A 20,354-nucleotide genomic window follows, 5' to 3' on the forward strand; every position below is an offset into this window, starting at 1 on the left:
AAAAGTTGACAAAATTTCAATGAAAGTACATGTTTTCTCTCAGTGATAACTTTCTATTCAGGATATGAACCTAAAACAAAAAAGTAAACACTAGGAGACTATTTCCCTGCTCCACCTTTCCTGGTTTTGGGCTGCATCCTATTTCTCCACTTGTTGGGCATTTTATTCCCAAACTATTGCTAGTGCATGATGGGAGAAAATATATTGTAATTTATCATGTTTACTAATGCTCTAACTTTGATTTTTTACTATTATAATCTGAATGACAGTAGAAATTATTGCTTGCAAAGTTATTGGTTTGGATACTATTTTCATGAGAAATTATATCTTATTTCATTAAAATGAAGATGGAGAATTCAATGTCAAAAAATTCATTTGTCTCCTACGAATAGCATTTCAGAGATTCAAAGAAATTAGAGGTGGAAAAATCAATTAGAACTAATCTACCAACTTGTCAGAAAGGATAGCTTTCCATAAAATGTATTTTAGTTCTTTGTCCAGGTTAATTTAAAATGTTTCAAGGGATAACGTACTTGTTATCTCCCTTTGAAGTCTTTCCTTTTATCTAACCTTACCAGGAATCCTTTTTCTCCTAATATATAACCTCCACGTTAGGTATTAATTCCGTGCTATTACTTTAAATTACACTTCTTTTTCCTATATTAATGCCCCTCCACCTCCCAGATTCAGTTTTTATGCTCTCAGGAATTTGTAAGGAACTAGGCTTCATTTAACCTAATGACAGACATTTACTTACTAGTATAATACTAATCTCTTAAATCCACAATATCTCTAGGTCTTTTTCTCCATTTACTCTGTCTGCTCTTCCTTCCTTCCTTCCTTCCTTCCTTCCTTCCCTTCCTTCCTTCCTTCCTTCCTTCCTTCCTTCCTTCCTTCCTTCCTTTTTGTAGCCCTTGTATTGAGGCACTTAAAAGTATAAGATACTTGGCAGGAACACGTAGAAAAAGGAGATAATCAATTCTTTGCTTGACAAAAGAAACTATCAATTGCTTTGCAAATTAGCAATATTTTGCTTGCCCATCTCTGGTATAAGTGAAGCATTTATCTCTTGTACATGATTTCCAGTTCTTTAATAACCTCTTCTGTCTTTCAGCATTTCTCATTTCAGATTCCCCCCTTTCTATTTAATTATGTTTACATAAATTTTAAAACAAGTATTACTCCAGATTGCATGGTATTATTTATGTCATACCTTTAAGCATGAAGGTGATGGTTTTCCTCCATTTGCAAGATTTAAATTTCTTGCCCTTATCTATGCAGACAGCTCATTGTGAGACACTATGCACTTTGGTACTCTGGACTCAAATTCCTACTGTCTAAGGATAAGCAAAACAAGGTTTTGGGAGGGGTGAGAGGATATAATATAGACAGGAAAAGAGATTGCCCTGAGCATAAGAACATAAATTCTTTGTACCAGAGTCAGTTCAATAAAATGCCCGTGTCTTCAGTAACAACTCTTGGTAACCTGGGGGAAGGGCAAAGACAAAGAGTGTGACGGATTTTATGGTGTGCTTTAGTGCTCATAAACGGAGTTTCTAGGAATTCCTGCATAGAGCACATCCATTATCATTGCTCAAGAACCATGAATAAGTGTTCATAAAATTTCCTAAATACATTTTTAATAGTGAGAATTTACAGAGTAATTTAGTTAGCTTTCTCCTCTTACTAGAGGCGGTTGGGGTTAAAAAAGAAAAAAAAATAATTGTGGTGGAATTCCCTAGAAAAAGAACCATGTACTACCTTTCACAGAGTTATAACATCTCATTAGGTAAGAGCCTAAGCTCTGGAGAGAGCCTTGCTCAAATTGTACCTCTGTCTTTCAATAGCTGTGTGACCTTGGGAAAGTAACTTAACTCCTCTGTGCCTCAGTTTCCTCTGTTATGAAGTGGCGATACAGTCTGAGAAAATATTGAATTATAAGTTGAGAATAAATTGAGTTAATATTATAAAGTTCTTAATTCAATACCTTACTAAAAGCTAATTTTTTGTCCAAAAAATATCAATTACTTCTATAATAAAATACTTTTTGTTTAATGTAAAATCCAATGGAAATTAGAAACATTTTTTTTTGCCAGTTAAAAAAAAAAAAAGACCCACATAGAGACAAAAGGATAAAATGGATGAATAATCATAATAGTAATAATTTTAAGGTACTATGTATTGACCTGGGTACATTATTATAAGCTTTATGTGCATTATCTCATTACATACTTTCAACAACACTAAGTTGTATGTGCTATAATTAGCCACAATTTCAGATGAGGAAGCTGGGATTGGAGAGGGTAAATCACTTTCCCAAAATCACCAAAGCGATTGTGGTACATCCAGGATTTAAATCTGGGTAGCCCAAATATAGCAACTATACTTTTAAACCTATGGCACCACAGATAAGCTGGTCACCACCTTTCTCTGGGGCAGTTGCCTAAGCTTTTATAGAAGAGATACTATCTGAACTGGAGCTTAAAGAATACATGGGAATTTGCCAGGTAAAGAAGGTATAAAAGGGTCAGTTTAGCCTGAGAAGGGTCTGTGCAAGGGCAGAAACGTGAAAGGCCATTACTTGTTCCAGGAATGCCCCATGGAGCGCTGGTTACTGGTGTAGGGGGTGTGGTGGGTGGGGGAAAAGGAGTATGGGGAGAGTTATGAGCTGGGGGAGGGGTGGCTGAAAGAGAGGTTGGTAATAAAGGAGTCCAATGTAAGTTTGAAATGTAATGGGAGGTTGGTCATGTGAGTCTTTAGGTTTAATAGTTAAGTTTTTATTCGTAAGCAACTGGAAGTCATCAGTGGTTTTACAGAAGGTGAGTGACATCATTAGCATCTTTTTTTAGAAGGATCACTCTGGCAGCAACATGAAGGAAGGGCTTGGATTGGAAGTGGTGGGTGTCACCAAGGTCAGTTAGCAGGATACTGAAATAGTGGTGAAGGGGACAGAGAGGAATGCCCAGATTTAAGAGACATCCCTGAGGTGGAAGCAACAGGGCTTGCAGAGTAATCTGAAGCCAGTGGTTGAGGAGGAAGAACCGAAGATGACTGAGGTTCCTCATTTGGAAAACTGAGTAATTGGTGATGTCATTAACTGAAATAGGAATGGAAGAAAGGAAATCTATGTAAGGTCTAGTAGAAGCTTTATATGTGTCATTTCATTTAATCCAAAACACACGCATGATGAAAAGATTAAGATGTCCATTTTATCATAGATAAGAAAATGAAGTTCATTGAGCTTCAGGTACTTGCTCAAGGTCACACAGGTGGTAAATAAGAAGGCTAGGGTGTGAAATAAGGTCTTACATCTAAGTCTGTATCTTTCCATGATAGTATTCCACACTCTGATCATAATTTTAGTTTGGAAAAGTGGGGCTGGAACTTAGGGGAAAGGTAGAGGTGGAAACGTGGCCCTCTCAGAGGAAGAATGGCAAAAAGTGAAGAGAGGTCACCTTACACTATTGGGATAAAGGACTGCAGCAGGAGCATTACATACATTTTCTGCAGGGATGGAAATGCTTTGCACTTGTACTGTCCAATACAGTAGCTATCAGCCCATGTGGCTATTAACACATTGCATAATGCCGGTGTTCTTGATCCAGCATCTAGAAGGTTTCAGGAATCTGGAGAAGGCGCTGTGTGTAAATTGATTAGAGTCCAGAGACGAAACATAATTTTGGAAGGCATTTGGGTGAGCCAGAGAAGATTTAGCTAAAGGAACTAAGTTCTCCCTTGTCTCAGGACCCCTTGCTTTTTATTAACACAAATTGTCCTAAGGCAAAGTAGATATACATCAAAGGCCAGGGTTTAGTATACAGAATCCATTTTCAGATTGGAAGAATTGCCTACTGCTGTTCAGGTGTTTGCCCAGTAGGAGGCAATAACATGTAGATTGAAATGCCCTCAGCTATCTGGCAGCAAGCAATCATCTATGAAAATCTTCAGGTGTGGGGAAATGCCCTCAGCCATCTCCAGATGATTCAGCCCTGCAGACATGCTGGAATTGGCTTCCGGCAATTTCGGACCAATAGTTTTATTGCTAGCTTTACCCAGTGGCCAGATAAGTTTCTATTGAATGAGTACAAAAAAAAAAACAACACGTTTTACATAAATGTTAAAGGCTTTAAAATTAAATACCCATTGCATTTTTAAGTTATTTATTACATGTTCTTATAAGCTAATATCTTTTTAAAGAATTATCATGATTGGCCACAAGCCTTAGAACAGAAAACACGAGAATTCTTGTGATCCGTCTGCAATGTGTTACGTACTTGAAATGTGGCTAATTTGACTGAGGAAGTGGAATTTTAATTAATTTAACATTAAGTACATGTGGCTAGTGACTATCATATTGGGTTGTTTAGGATTAGAGAATCCAGCCAGACAGGGAGAAAGTCCATCAGAGGGGAGGCCTTGCTGGTACCCCTGAAACATCACTAAATATTTGATCATCTGCCTCACATCTGTGAGGTAAGATCGGTCCCAAGTTTGGGAACCACAATTAGGAAAGTTTTTTTTCCTAATGTGGACAACAAAATAATTTTTACCAAGTCTTATCTTTGGCAGGAGAGTCAGTATAATATTTTACTTCCTTTCTTATATGAGATAAAAACCACAATCATTTTTTTCTATATTTACATTTTAAAAAGTGTGTGTGTGTGTGTGTGTGTGTGTGTGTGTGTGTGTAGAATGTTAACAGCTCAAGCTCCAGGCAAACACCAGGGTTCAAGTCCCAGGTCTGCCATTGAATGTGTTGTGTTTTGAGTTAGTTCTTATTCTCAAATTTCACTTTCACTAATGTAAAATAGACTTAACAATAGTATCTTACTCATAGTGGTAAAGATTAAGTTAAGTAACCTACGTAAAACACTTGGACAGTGTCTGGCACATGCTAACCCCTCAGTAACAGGTAGCTATTCTGTAACTTGTAACTTGTGATGAGTTTGTACTTTGCACCTCTGTATTTTGATATTTACTTGACTTTATTTTTGCATAAGTAAAGGTATTCTCCCAGGTCTCCAAATGTTAGAACATTCCAAAAGGAAGTACACATTCAACAAGATAAAAAGGTAGATAGAGTTTGTCTGTGGAATCTAATGAATAAAATAAACTGATGAACAAAATAGATCCAGAGAGACAGAAGCATGGAACAGACCAAGGAAGTTCAGAGGGAAGGAGGGGGTAAGGGGGTAGGGGAGTTTGGGGGGTGGAGGATGGAGGAGCATTCAGGTGAGGGGGGAAGAGATTAACCAAAGAACTTATATACATACTAGAGGCCCAGTGCAGCCTGGCCTGCCTTCTCTCACAGTCTGGGAGCCCTCAGGGACAGGAGGCAACCTGGCGATCAAGGGAAGGTGAGGCCCTATAACACCTCTGCTGCTGCCACTGCTGGCAACGCAAGCCTTGGCCAGCCCTGGTTACCTGAGCCTTGGGCAGCCCTGGGCCGCTGGGCAGCTGCAATCCGAGACTTGACCGTGCCTTGGGCCGGCCCTGGGCAGCTGGGGGGCTTAGGGGACTGGGGGACTCCGGAGGCAGACGCACAGAGTGTCCGGGGCTGCCTGGGGACGGGCCCGGCCTTGCCACACACCTGCCACCCTGGCGGGGCTGAAGGGACTGGGCACTGCCATCTTGTGGCTGTGGGCACCGCCATGTTTGAGGGTGTGGCAGTCAATTAGCATATTCCCTCCTTATTGGCTGTGGGTGCTGCCATCTTTGTGATGGCATGAGGGTCAATTAGCATATTCCCTCTTTATTAGATAGGATATACATAACCAATGGACACAGATAATAGTGTGGTGAAGGCCTGGGGAGGGTGGGTGTGGGGTGGAGGGGGTCATGGGGGAGGGGGGCATCTGAGGGGAACATTTGTAATACTTTCAATAATATACATTTTTTGAAAAGTTATCTTATTGTAGCCTAAGTTTTGCAGTTATATTTGTATTTCACTTTGATTTCTATTTTGTTAAAGAATTTAAGTCAGTACAATGGCAGATCACAACCCTGCTATTTTGTTGTGATCATCATTAAAATTCCCTTGGCTTTACCTCAAAGAGTTCATACACCATATGATCAAGCAAAAATACTGGAGACTCTTCTAAGTGTTGACTCAAAAGATTCCTTGATGTGTTGAGGTTCTGAAGAATCTCATACTACTTTAATTGAAATATTTAATGCTTGGTCTCGACTATCTTAGAAGTGGTTGGGTAGATCAAGGACTACTTAAAGAGGAATGACTTCAGAAGTTGGAACAAGTAATAGGATCCCTTCTGTTGCCATCGATTTTGTACTTTGTATTCTCTGGATGGAATAAACAGCACTGTAATATATAGTCTTGCACTTTGTGCAGTATTTGTGCAAAAAGCACAAATATATTTTTTTCATTAGACTGAGGTGTCAAGAAATCTGGGTTCAAGTGCTAGGTCTGCCATTGACTTACCTGTTAAGTAAGGAAAAGTCATTTACCTCTTTGGACCACAGAGAGATAACGTCCTCTGTAAAATATGTTGACCCAGACTTAATTCTAGAGTCACCTCCTAACTATCCTTCCAACCCAAATTTCTTGAATCTGCCTTTTCCTTTTCCCTTTGGCCTTAACGGTCTTCCTGAGGTAGACCTTAATTTGTACTTTCATGCTTTTACAAACATGCTCTTGGAATATATCATTTCCTTGGAGAATAACTCATTGGTGAGTCAGCATGAAGGAAAAAACCCACTCAACAAGAGATATCAAAATTGCATGAGGTGGAGACACGAGAAATGACTTTCTTTGTAAACTGAAATTAGGAGATACAGAGAAACCAATTACTTATTTATACAAGGAATGTGCATGGTGGAAGGCTTTATGTAGCAGAGCTAAGGAGCTGTTATTTATTTAGCAAGACGGAGTCCTCTCCAAACTGCTTCAAAACTGCTATTATTATAAACGCTCCTTTCAGAGAGGGAGAAAGAAAATGTGTTGGGAAGTGGACGGAGGAAGGAAGGAAGGAAGGAAGGAAGGAAGGAAGGAAGGAAGGAAGGAAGGGAAGGAAGGAAGGAAGGAGGAAAGGAAGGAAGAGCGGGAGGGAGGAGGAAGGATGGGTAGGTTAAAAGCCCTGTCTCCACCCCACCTCCAGCCCCCGCCCATCTTCTCGGGAAATGCACAATCCAGGGAGTTTCCTCCAGCAGCCCCAGTGCTCGGTGGCCGTATCCTCGGCACTATTAGGGCGGCCAGGGATTTTGCTTCCCAGGCGGTGATTTCCCAGCTCCCCCGGCCGGTCCAGTGTGGGACGCCGAAGGTCGGCCCCCGTCCCGGGCGAAATCGGGGGACGGGGCGGCTGGGTACCCGGGCGGGGGTGTGCGCGCAGCGGCCAGAACGGCGTGGAAGCGTTTCCTGGGTGAGCGCGGAGGCCGGGCCGTTTCCGGGAGGCTGATTGCATCAGGTGTGGAGCGGCGCCTCCCGGCCCAACCTGGCGGCCACTGCGCCTGCGCGGCCGCCCCGCCCCGCCCCGGCACTCCACCGCGGGTTTTCCTCCCGGTTCCGCGGAGGCCGACCCGGAGCGCTGGTGCGCTTTACCGCCCCGGGACCCTAAAGACGGGCTTGCGGAGCAGGACTCCTGGGGAACCGCGGGGAGCTTTAGGGTTCGAGGGGACAGAGTGCTGGGTAGAGGACCTGCCGGGAAGGTGGGAAGCCGGCCCGATGGGCTCCCGACAGACGGGGTAGTCTGGGGCTAATTTCCTCACCTCTTCGGGCCTGAAAGACGTGGGCTAGAATTAGAAGGCTTTCCAGCTCAAAGCCTGCATTTTCGTAAAATGGGTTACATTTCCCAAAGTGGGCTCCCGACTGTCCATGGTCCACAGGTTCGATAGGCGGATCTTGGGGTGCAGAGTCTCAGCCCCAAGGGTGAGCACTTTCATAGATTTCCAGTTGCAGGCAGGGGCGACATGATGGTTGGCCTCCAGATGGGTCTGAGGGAAACTGTGCAAAAGCCAGAAACACCTCTTCACCAGGCAGCTTCCCCTCACCATTCGTTCCTTCCAACCCCATTGTGCGTCTGTGTCAGGGTCCCATGATACACGCTTTTATACACAGTAAATTTCCCTCTAGCACTCTCCACGTTGAAATGACATTTTTGTTGTTGTTAATCCTCATCCGAGGATATGTTTCCATTGATCTTTTAAAAATATGTATATTTTTTTATTGATTTCAGAGAGGAGGAAGAGGGAAAGAGAAACATCAATAGTGAGAATCATTGATTGGTTGCCTCTTGCACACCCCACACTGAGGATGGAGCCAGCAAACCAGGCATGTGCCCTGATGGGAATCGAACCCTGACCTCCTGGTTCATAGGTCGACACTCCACCACTGAGCCACACCCACCGTGTTTCATTGATCTTGTTATCGAGTGTGGAAGAGAGAGGGAAAGACAGAGAGAAACACATTGATTGGTTGCCTTCTGCATGCACCTTAACCAGGGCCCTGGCTGGGAGGAGCCTGCAACCAAGGTACGTGCCTTTACCAGAATCGAACCCAGGAACCTGATTCTTTGATGGATGTGTCTGTCCACCTAGCTGGACTGTAAGCTCTATGAAGGCAGTGCCTGAGCTTTTTTTACTCACTGCTATCCCAGGATTGTGGGTCCTCGATAAATTCACAATGTTTGGAGGAATAAAGTAATTCCCACTCCAACCATGTAGCGTCCTCACTTTGTAGAATTAGGGCCAGCTGGTGTGAATTTGTTATTTGAGGAAGGAGTACATTCTGAGACCAGCAGCACCTGGGAGCTAGTTAGATCTACAGATCCGTGGGCCCCGCCCCTCCTACCCACAGAGACTCTGGGAGTGAGACCCCACAGTGTTTCCATAAACTCTGCGGCCGATTCTTACTCAGGCTCAAGTGTGCCAGCCACGGACTGCGTGGGGGAAAGAGCAATCCCAAGGATGCTTTGAGGGATGGCACTCCCAATCTCTGGCAGAGCACTGGTGACCACTTACAGCGTGTGGGTTCTTAGCAGGACCTTGCTTGTCTGCTTACAGTTGAGTTAAAGGTCATTTTCCTGGGGGTGAAAAGGAAATTATGCTTTCCCCTTCCTGCAGGTGTGTTTCTCCCTGAGGTGCTCTTGCTGTGATTTTCGCATCGAGGAACAGTGTGTGTGTGTGTGTGTGTGTGTGTGTGTGTGTGTGTGTGTGGCATATGCCTAGGGCTCCGGATAAGGAGGCAGAAGGAAGGACGTCTCGCTTACCAGTTGCATCTGAGAGGGTGTGGGCAGCTCTCATCTGGGGACATGTTCCGATTACAGGGGAATGCAGACATGTAGGAGGAAAGACTAGCAAGGGATAAGGTTACCCCACTGCCTTTTAGTGCAGACAGACGCCAGGCCACATGGATGAGGTACCCGGCTGCTCCCTGACTCCCCAGCATTTGGGTCTCCACACACCCTAGGCCCCACCGCCTCCTTACCCTTCTCCCAGACGATGCGGGGACTGTGCGTCCCGGAGGCCCCGCAGCATCTGCCTGCAGAGGTCGCACTAGGAGCGCGGCCCGCCCCCCTCCTCCCCGGCCCCCGCCCCCGGCCCCGCCTAGATCCCCCTCGGCCCCCGCCGGACCAGCCCCTCCAGCTTCTCCTCGCGCAGCCGCCGCCAAAGCCTGGAGAAGTGGAATGTCGCCGGCGCCGCTCCCTGCGCGGGACTCGCGGAGCGGCACTGGGCATGCTCAGTCGCCGGAGCCCGTCCTGATCTCAAGTAGGAAGCTCGCGCGCTGCACCCGCCGCTGATCCGGGCGCTTCGCGGAGGGCGAGACTGGAGCCGAGCGACCGGGCGCCGGAGCCGAGGCGAGGACCGCGCGCACCACCGGTGAGCCGCGCTTTCTTCCAGGCTTTTGCCCCGGACCCCGCGGCGGCCCGGAGTGCTGGCGAGACACCCGGGCAGCTGCCTGCGGCGAGTGGCTGCGCGTCGTCCCAGCGGCTGCTCCTCTTCTCCCGGATCCCAGGACTGCGCGGCCACTGCCGCCCGCCCAGCCGCAGCCACAGCTGCAGCAGCTGCCGCCACATCTGCAGCGGGCGCCCGCTGCGGAGTCCCGTGCGCCCTGCGCCCTGCGCCCGGCGCCGCAGGGCCGGGTGGCGTGGTGACTGCGGGCTCACTCCTTGACTTGCATCCCTCCTGCTTTCCGGCGCCCTCTTCCCCTCGGCAGCCCCGGCTTGGCAGGGCCTGGGGCGGCGGAGCCAGGCTTGGAGGGGGTGCGCCCGAGTGGGGGCTGCGGAGGGGAAAAGTGAGGGTGGGCGCCAGCGGGGAAGAGCGCACACCCCCTAACCCTGGCACCGGCCTCCAGTGTGCGGCGGGGCTCTCGCTCCCGGGGCGGCATCGCGCTCCTGCCGGGGAGTTGGAGAAGGGGCTGGCTTCTCGGGGGGGGGGGGGGTTAGAGACCAAAAGGGGAAAAGTTCATTTTTCCCCTCGGAGGCAGAGAGCGTTTTCACTAGAAAATGGCTGTGCGGAGGGGATCGAACCTGGAAAGCTGGCCATTGGGTCCAGAAAGCCCCTCTGCTGCTCGCGGGGCGCAGTGGAGGGTTGGACGCTGGAAATGACATGTGTGTGATGAAAACCTTGCTGGACGGAGGCAGAGGTTCGGAGTCCCATGGAAACAATGAAAGGTGGTCTAGGTATCTGGTGCAGAGAGAGGGCAGAGAAGTCAGGGGCGGCGGGCCGAGGGAGCATGGGACTTAAAAAAAAAAAAATCAGAGAATTCAGATTTCGAGTGGTGGCCGTTTTGTCGTCAAGTTCTGTGCAGTGTAGAGACACGACGGTCACAAAGGCTTTTGGGTGGAGTGAGTGGTTGGGGAGAGCCAAGATTGAGAGGTCAGGGTCGGAAGCTCCAGGCCTGGGCTCTGGGAGGGAGGGCACAGTTTTGTTGAAGAAGTCCCTCAGTCACTGTCTTCACACTGTGCCCGATGACTTCGGTGAAATACCTCAAGGATGATGATAACATGATGCCAGCAGCGGTGCTCAAGAAATGAGGGAACTTTGTGAGGTCGGCATCGGTCTGTCATTTGTTTTTAAAATTTCATTGATTTTATTTAAAACAGCAAACCGTGGCATCTTGATCTGTTGTTCTGGATTTGGGTCTATTACATCTTTGATTGATTGATATATATATATTTTTTGCCCTTGCCGTGATTTATATTTCAAATCTTGTCCTCAAAGGTCCACGGTAATTAAGAGCATCTGAATCCTTGTAGCTGGCCTTTCAGGAACAGCAGGTAATCCTTGCGAGGGGATTTCCTTTCCACGTAGGTAGCAGCTTTGTGGTATTTGCAGTTTGTAGCTCGAAAGCAATATTTGCTCAACACTTGTTTATCATAACTTGCAGAATCCTAGAAATGGTAGTGTTTTGAAAGCCTGACGTTTGTCAGAAGAACGAGGACCCTCCCCGCGGGGGGAAATGCTGGGAGAACACAGGGGGCAGTAGCGGACAGTGGGCTGGTAGTCCCGGCGCCAGGGTGGGGAGGCAGAGGCCTGACATCTGTTCTGTCCTTTACTCATTGGCGGGGAACATCACTCAGGATCTTCACAACCTGGCATGTCTCTAGGGTAGGGGTCCTCAAACTTTTTAAACAGGGGGCCAGTTCACTGTCCCTCAGACCGTTGGAGGGCCGGACTATAGTTAAAAAAAAAACTGTGAACAAATTCCTATGCACACTGCACATATCTTATTTTGAAGTAAAAAAACAAAACGGCAAAAACACCCGCATGTGGCCCGCGGGCCGTAGTTTGAGGACGCCTGCTAGGGGTTTGCTCAGAACCTTTGAGAGACGACTCTGAAGTTGAGATTCTTTTCCGAGGAAGGTGTTTATGTTTTATGCTATTCTCTTCCAAAGTATACTTTTAACTAAGTAGTAATGGGCCTCGATGGAGCCAGCACAGTCCTGCTTTCTGAAACTTTTATATAGTGGAAAAGCTCGATAAGCTTAAGTGTAAAAGACTGGCGTTTTACATTTAACTCGAGTAATGTGAGTACTGACTACAGAGTTATTTAGGGAAAGTCCACTAAACATTGCAAGAATCTACATGTGCAAAGATAAAATATTTAAAAACTGTTACCCTTTTTATGTCATGTTTAAACTTTTGATGACTGTTTTCTTTTCCTGCTGCCAGATAAGCAATAAACATTAAATTCACGCCCCCCCCCCCCACATTACAGCAGGAATTAATACCGAAAACCTTGCCATAACATTAGAATAGTGTCATGTTGATTTCCCTGAATTCAGGATATCTAAATTTGTCTTTTAAGAGAAGTCAGTACACTTCTCTGGGCCTCTGTTTTTCCTATCTGTAAAATGTGTCTCTCTCTGCCTTTTTCAGTTAGACTTTTTAAAAAAATATATATATTTTATTGATTTTTTACAGAGAGGATGGGAGAGGGATAGAGAGTTAGAAACATTGATGAGAGAGAAACATCGATCAACTAACTAGCTGCCTTCTGCACACTCCCTACTGGGGATGTGCCCGCAACCAGGGTACACGCCCTTGACCGGAATCGAACCTGGGACCCTTCAGTCTGCAGTCCGACGCTCTGTCCACTGAGCCAAACCGGTTAGGGCTTCAGTTACACTTTTAAAATAAAATAAAATACCATGATGATATAGTACCTTACATTTTCCAGGAGTGGAGGACAGACTTTTAGGAAAGTAAAGTAAGAAGGTAATTCCTACGTATGTGGGTGATACTTAATGTTTCCCACCCTGGGTGAAGGAAACAAGCATTTGTTCAATGCTTACTATGTGTCAAGTCTGTTATTAAGCTCCTTAAATCTATTATCTAATGCAGCGGTCGCCAACCTTTCGGACCTTTCGGACCTCACGGACCTACCAGTGGTTCACGGACCACCGGTTGGCGACCGCTGCTCCAAAGGTTTCCTTCAACCAGCGGTCGCCAACCTTTCGGACCTCACGGACCACCGGTTGGCGACCGCTGATCTAATGTGTCAGTAGCTTTGACATCAATGCCAAATGTGACTTGGGGAAGTCCGTACAGCTCTCTGGGCCTCTGTTTTTCCTATCTGTAAAATGTGGGAGTCGCCACAGAGTGCGCCCGCTGGGTGTCTGTTGGGTTCTTCTTGTCGCAGTCCAAGGCTCTGCGATACAGCCATTTGAGGAGGGGGGGTCTTCATGTAAAGTATGAGGCAAAGCCGACGTTGTGTTTCACTAAGTCTGGCCTGTCCGGCTTTGTCGAATGCCCTTCTGATCTCCCTTTTAGTTTTTATTTGTTAAAGAATGATTATCCTAAAATTAACCCTTTGTGCCTCTACCAAGTCTAGGTAGGAAATAAAACGATGATTAGATTTGGGTAAAGCACGTTGGATATTTAAAACTTCTTCTGAGGAGAGATGCAACTCTTGGGCATTCTGAGGAAGAAGCCTCCCTGGGGGCTGCAGGGGAGGGTGTCCTGTGGGTTGGTGGCCAGGGCCCACCCACGTGACGTTTTGGCAAGCCTTGCCCCTGTCCCCGCCTGCGATCAGAAGGGCAGCCCTTGGTGCCTGCCTTACAGCGATCATTTCGTGTTCACACCATCCCTGGGTTGGGTCGGTGCCCATGGTCAGCTGCTGCAGGGGCAGGAGCGATGGCTGTAGAAATGTGCCCACGCCTTGTTGGCAAGATCATGAACCTTTAAAAAAAAATTATTTTATTTGGCAAGCTGTGATGATGGGGCAGAGAGCGAAGAAAACCGATCCCATTGGGTGTTTTCAGTGCCCTTTGCTTTCAAGGTGCTCACAAAACTCAGCCTCATTAACCTTTAAGTGAGGGAGGTGAGGAGAAGCCAGAGTCGTCATCCGCCTTTAAGTAATTGATAATAAATGGACAGCGCGCCTGGAGCGTCTGATCATAACCAGGCTCCAGAGGTTACTGGGCCCCGCTAGGAGAGGAGCAGTCACTCTAGGCACTAGATGAGAGAGAGCTGGAAGAGAGGAAGGACAGGGAGGGCAGAGAGTCAAATCATCACCACTTGGCAAAAAGTAAGAAGTCTGAATCAGTATCAGAGGGTGTAGAGTTACAGGAGACACTCCCTTTCTCTATAATCTTATTCCCATCATATGTGAATCTTACCCAGTCTTCTAAGCATTGAACCAATGCTAGGACAGACATTGTTTTCATCATCAGGAGACAAGTCCCAATGTATAATTTATTGATACATAAAACATACAGTTTTGTATGGACAAAGAGGGGAAAAGAGCATGAAAAAAAAATGAATGGAGTTATGATTAAAGTTTTTCTGTATGTATGAATGATTTGATAGTGGTTATAAATAAAGTGAACCATTCTGTCCTTTGCCTTTTACAGAAATCTTGCAAAGTTTGGTCTGCTAGGGAATAGCTGAGGTTTCAGAGATGCATCTCTAATGGGGAGTATGCTTTGGGAATGCTTAGAGTGCGAGGAAGAGTGGTTTTGTTCTTCCCTATAAAGTTGACGGAAAAGCATGCAGTTTGGGAACTGAGCTAGGAGTGTGCACTTAGGAGGGTTTGGTTGGGGCGATCTTGCAGAGCCCCAGAGAGAAGGGAAATGCCCTTGATGAATGAGGGAGGCATGGTGTTACCGGTGGTGTGGGATGCAGCATTTACAAAGCCGCTGCTCATTGAATCGGGGCTTAGGTTCTATCCAATTTAAAATAACTGAGTGTCTGCTGTATGCAAACCACAATGCTAGGCCCGCTGTCATTGTCTGCTGGTGAGTTTTAGCTGTCCTTATCAAAATGATACTGATGATGACTATTTCACTGTATTCAAATGAGAAAATATGTCCTTGTCTCTGAGATTATACTCTTCAGATTTGGGGGTAAGATTTTTTTATTTTTATTTTTTTTATGAATTGATGGGAATATTTTTACTTGGCAGTTTAATGGTCCATGAAATTGATAAGTCTGGGAATCCAGGCCTGAGATGTAGACAGCCCTGCCCTCAGGATCAAGTTGAGTAGTGGAGGCCAGGTCAAACTGGAGCTTGTGGGTGGGCTTGATGGGGCCTCTGGGCCTTCCAGGAATGTAGTCACTGGTACAGACCCAAGATCCTGGGAATTGAGAAGAAACTAATTTTGAAAGTGCTCTGGGAACCAGCGTACTATTTTTGAATTATAGCCTAAGAATGACAAGGAAAGTGCCAAGATGAAACATGAGGGTCTGAGAGAGCAGAAGGGACTAGTGACTGAAATGTGAATTTTAGCAGGCCTCACAATGATGGATCTCGATGTTTATTTCTTTGCATGCAGGCCTCTTTCTGCCAAAACAGCACGCTTTAGCAATTGGGGGTCGGTGATTCTAGGAAATGCTGATGGAATCAACGCCATAGAACCACGAGTTGTATAATAGGCAGCTTGGTTTGGACCTCCAGGGCGAGTTTTGATGACTCTCTAGAGGAAACTTGAGAATAATTTGCTCATGGAATTGCAAAACTTAAATTATTTGTGAGTTTTAAATAGTAGCTTATGAAAATAATGTATTACTGATAATATTTAAGAAATCTGTGCTTAGTGCCCTGGCCAGTGTGGCTTAGCTGGTTGGAGCGCCATCCTGTGCACCAAAGGGTCATGGGTTCAATTCCCCGTCAGGGCACATACCCAAGTTCGGGTTCAGTCCCCAGGGGGGTGCATGTGGGAAGCAAATATTTGGTGTTTTCCCTTCCTCTCTCTAAAATCAATAAAAAAAATCCTCAGCTGAGGATTAAAAAAAAAAAAAAAAAAGAATCTGTGCTTAGTCATACCTGGATCTCACTGGTCATAATAATATATTACTATTATTATTATTCTTGTGGAGCTCTTATTTTGTACTAAGAGCTTTATAGTTGATACCCATTTTAATTCTTACAAAACATTGCACCCATTTTAGAGATAAGGAAGCTGAGGTTTTGTTTTTGTTTTGTTTTTTTTCACTAAAGACTGCACAGTGAACGATGATGCTTTACCTGGAATTGTGGTCAATGCAGAAGAGTGCATGGATTGCTGAGGGACTGACAGGATGAAGCAGTAACATTTATTGATGGACTAAGGCAGTGATGGGCAACCTTTTGAGCTTGATGTGTCAAACTTCGCCAAAAAACTGAGCATAACTCGGGTAGTGTGTCACTTTGAGGAAAAAACTAACTCCAAGACTCTAGTCGCAAATGTTTCATCCTCAGGAGCAGCAAATGTTTCATCCTCGGCATGCGGCCGCGTGTCATCAGGAATGGCTACGCGTGTCAGTGCTGACACGCGTGTCATAGGTTCGCCATCACTGGACTAAGGGTTACGCATGTGCCTGATGCTACACAGGAAACATTTCACTTAGTTTTTGGGCTACCTCGGTCTTATTTCCTCTTTTATAGGTGAGGAAGCCTTGGCTCTGAAAAGGTAAAGGACTTTCCCAGGCCTAACACAGCCTGCGTTCTTCTTTTCGGCTCACCATGAGACCTCCCTCAATCCACCATTTTCATAATGGATGTTCATCTAAATCTTCGTATTTAGTGGTGGAACTATTTCCTCCAAATAATTATGGCCCCATTGTGTATTTCTTTCATCTGAACACAAAGGGGGCCGTAGGGAAACCCAGATATAACTGCTGAGTAGGTGTGAAACTTGGGGTTGCTGTGTTGAATCTCTCTGGGCAGATTCCAGGCTAGAAGGTGTCTGATTTGTTGTCAGGTACCAATTGTGAGGCAATGTTGAGACGACAGAAACTTCTGGTGACTGGAAGAAGACGGGGGATGGTGTCAGCCCCTTGGCTGACTTGAGGCTCCTGGCTGCGGGAGGGGTGGAGAGAGGACCTGCGCACCAGGTGATGGGGCCTCTCCTTGGGAGCATCCCACGTGCTCCTGGGTGCTGGCTCTGTACTCACCTTCTGCTCTTCATCTGGTTTCCCAAGGAGACGTTTGTCCTGGGCCAGACAGGCGGTGGACCTGCCACACCGAGCGTCCCAATTCGCAGGGCAGCACTGGGTGTCAGCGGAGGTGAACGAATTAGAATTTCCTTAGCATGAGTTAGGTTTCTCGAGTCGATTTGTTCCTCAGTGAACGAATACAACTAAATGTTTAATGTCATAGCCATGGCCCGGGCTCATAGTGAACTTGGGGGTGTAGGTACTTCACAAGCGCTGATTCAACCTCAGATTCTTCTCATGCTCTGACCAGAACCTCTTATATCCTCCTCAAGAACCCAGTCTTATTTCCTTATGCCTTTTTCAGATCCCTAGTGAAGACCGCGCTACCTTCATTTAGTGACACCCGGAAACCTCAGCTTCATCTGTTCATGCCTTGGTTCAGCACATGTTGATGGAGCACAAGCTTTGTGCCCGGTACTGGGTGAAGTTCAGGAAGACGGGGAGGAATGTAGCAGAGCGCTGGTTGTAAGGTGCTGCACAGGGCTAGGCCTCAGAGAGACTGTGTGTGCGTGGGGTTCTAGGGAATGGAGAGGAGGGGGCTGCCCACTCTGCTGGAGTAGGGAGGCCTCTCGGGGTAGGAGCCGTGGCAAGGGACATCTGTCTAAACCCCCACTAGAGAAAAACCTCCAGCTGCCTCCTTTTCCATCTTTTCTTCACTCAGTAGAACTGTTGTAGCCTGTTTCTTCTACCCAGCACTTGCCACTCTTTCTATAAGGGGCCTGTCAAATCTCTATAACAGTGAGCCTCAAAGGGGGCAGTTTTTTTTTGTTTGCTTGTTTTTTTAAAAAAATAGATTTTATTGATTTTTTACAGAGAGGAAGAGAGAGGGATAGAGAGTTAGAAACATCGATGAGAGAGAAACATCGATCAGCTGCCTCTTGCACACCCCCTACTGGGGATGGTGCCCGCAACCAAGGTACATGCCCTTAACCGGAATCGATCCTGGGACCTTTCAGTCCACAGGCCGACGCTCTATCCACTGAGCCAAACCGGTTTCGGCTCAAAGGGGGCAGTTTTGCCCTCCAGGGAACATGTGGCAATATCTGGTGACATTTTTGATTGTCATGGGACGAGCCATTTTGACTATGGAGTGAGTACTACTGTCATATAGGGAGTAGAGGCCAAGGATCCTAACAATGCGTGCAGAGGACAGCCCTATGTGGACGGAGGAAGTAGGGATCTGGAGGTTAAAAGCCAGACTGTTAGGGTTCCAGTACTGCTCTGCAGTTGAATAACCATGAGTTATTAGAATTAGAATTGCCTTAGCATGAATTAGAGGACAATGGAATTATACTTAGACAACAGAATTCACAGTGCCTCAGTTTCCTCATCCGTAAGTAGGAGTTCTAAGGGTTCCTATATAATGTGGATAGGAGAAATTCATGAGCTAATATATGATACGTAAACAATACTTGGCATGAAGTAAGGCCTTAACCTTTATTTTTAGTTTTAAGAAAAAACTTCAACCTTTGACTCTGAAAGAGCTTGAGTTTGGAGCCTCCAGGACAGTTGAGCTGTGGCACCACCTGGCAGTAAGCTTTGGTGTAAAAATTGGCCAGTTTTTGTTTCTCTGGTTCCTTTTTTGTCCAGGGGTTTTATTTTCACCTCTTGATTCTAGGACTTTGGGTAACTTTGCCTTTCCTTCCTCCCCTCCCCACTCCCCCTGAGGGACTCAAATCTGTGTCCTTGATGAACCTCCCCTCAAAGGGCTAAGAAATGCATTTATGATTTTCCTTTAGCTTTGTCTATTTTGGGAATAGTGAGAAAACAGGAAGCAGGTCAGGGAGATGTTGCATTACTTCCTGATTGTCACAGCTCCTTTCTCCAAAAAATTCTGTGCAGGATTGAGAGGCAGGTGGTAGTGCCTGCTTAGAAACTCTTCCTGCTACGCCCACCAGCTCCACCCCCAAGTTAGGTGCCTGCTGCTTCCAAAATACCCTGTAATTGGGTCACAACATTATCTGCCTGCTTGAAATCATCTCTAAAAATCAAAGCAAAGGCGTAGACTGTCTCAGCGGGGTATGAAATGTCTCCATCCTCTACTGGGAGGCTTTGCAGATGGTTCTGAAGACGAAAGAAAGCAAACTTCCCATCTCAAATAGGTGGCAGTTTCTCTGGGCCTAGACCCGTGTCTTACTGCACTTGCAGAAGCACTCAAACCGTGGTCCTTTCTGACTTGCCACAGGAAGATGCGTTTGTGCACTTCACCCAACCTGTCAGATTTACTGTTGAATTTTCATAGCATAATTGACTCGAGAAGACGTTCATCCGGTGGTTTGAATGGTAGCAACCGGCTAGAGAGAAATAAAGGAGTGTCGTTGTTCTAGCTGTGTAAGTCCTTCCCCGTGACACGGTCACCTCCCCCTGGAATGAGAGCAGTGGCCTCTCCGTGGCCTCCTCCTGGCTTGTCCAGCTTCATTCATTCAGCTTGGCTTTCCAGGTGCTGGCTGGGCGCTCTTCCAAATGCTGTCCGTGGACACTGACCAGGATGGAAACTGCCCAGGATGGCCACTGCCTCGGCCTGCTGGAAGCTGTCAGTCTGTAGGGCAGGACCGGCAGCCAGAGAGCCAACCGCGATGACCTGGGATGGATGTGTGCTTCCAGGAGAAGTACTCGGTGCTTCCCTGACCCGCAGTTGCCCTGGCTGGGTGCGGAGGGTGTGCCAGGGAAGGCTTCACAGGGAAAGGCGAGCTCCATCCATCCCGCAGTGTGCCCGGTGCCCCATCTCTGCGTGAGGCGCCCCTGACTCTCAGCTCCCTCTTGGAGCCCTGCTGTTCCTGATGGTGTGCCTCTACTTTCCTTCGGACCGCTGTTGGCTCTCACCTCAGCGTCTGCAGCTGCCTTCTCGGTGGCCTCTCTGTGTTGGTTTTCTACGCTGCCTCCAAGGTGAAAACGTCTGCAGGTCTTGGGTGTCCATCCCCACCCTTCGGGGGTTCCTTGCTCTCCTCGGGGTGAAGTCCCAGCTCCTGGGTGCCACACCTGACACCCTTCCTGACCTGCCGTGTTCTCTATCCCAGGAGCTCAGCTTGAGTCACGCTGTTCTTACAACATGCCGGGGTTTTCTGTGGCCTTCAGGCGTTTATCCTCTGTTCTGCCTGCATCCACCCTGTCTGTCTGCTCCTTACCTGCTTGACTTTTGTTCCTCCTTCAGGAAGCAGCTTACTCATCATCCACTCAGTGTGTGTCAGAATGACTTGAGGGCTTGTTAAAACACACATGGCTGGCCCCACCTTCAGAGTTTCTGGTTCCATAGGTCTACGGGGGGTGGCCAGATGAACGTTTGCCCTTCTCATAATTTCCCCGGGGATGCTGCTGAGGCCACACCTGGAAGACCACCGGGCACTGCAGAGGGCGACTTGTTGTGCTTGCTCCCACTGTGAGCCCCTCGCACCCACTTGTGCTGCACTGCCTTCCTTTCCTGGCTCTCTTCTGGTCTGTAGGCTGCTGCAGGGATGCCCTGTTGCTTCTTCATCTTTGTGTTT

The 20,354-nt window shown here is 46.8% G+C and overlaps 2 protein-coding genes across 2 annotated transcripts in view; one reads left to right on the forward strand and one right to left on the reverse strand.

The window, feature by feature from the left end:
* Window positions 1-9,558: 9,558 nt before the first annotated feature.
* LOC129150521 (vasodilator-stimulated phosphoprotein-like) lies at window positions 9,559-20,344 on the reverse strand. The gene is made up of 2 exons (XM_054722302.1): window positions 20,197-20,344; window positions 9,559-10,376 (listed from the first exon to the last, which is right to left on the reverse strand). The coding sequence occupies exons 1-2, from the start codon at window positions 20,342-20,344 to the stop codon at window positions 9,559-9,561; spliced, it is 966 nt and encodes a 321-aa protein (XP_054578277.1).
* Window positions 9,627-20,354, forward strand: part of APBB2 (amyloid beta precursor protein binding family B member 2) — a 339,921-nt gene continuing 329,193 nt past the window's right edge. The window contains exon 1 of the mRNA XM_054729387.1: window positions 9,627-9,831. The gene's annotated coding sequence lies outside the window, so the exon portion shown is untranslated. The remainder of the gene's footprint in view (window positions 9,832-20,354) is intronic.

The sequence above is a fragment of the Eptesicus fuscus genome, chromosome 2 (genome assembly GCF_027574615.1).
Source record: "Eptesicus fuscus isolate TK198812 chromosome 2, DD_ASM_mEF_20220401, whole genome shotgun sequence".
In the NCBI taxonomy this organism is placed as follows: Eukaryota; Metazoa; Chordata; class Mammalia; order Chiroptera; family Vespertilionidae; genus Eptesicus; species Eptesicus fuscus.

Coding starts and splice junctions, on each gene's coding strand:
- LOC129150521 (XM_054722302.1), bottom strand. CDS start 20,344: ATGAAGAAGCAACAGGGCATCCCTGCAGCAGCCTACAGACCAGAAGAG. Junction 10,377..20,196: donor AGTGCCCGGTGGTCTTCCAG/GTGTGGCCTCAG, acceptor CCCCCCCCCGAG/AAGCCAGCCCCTTCTCCAAC.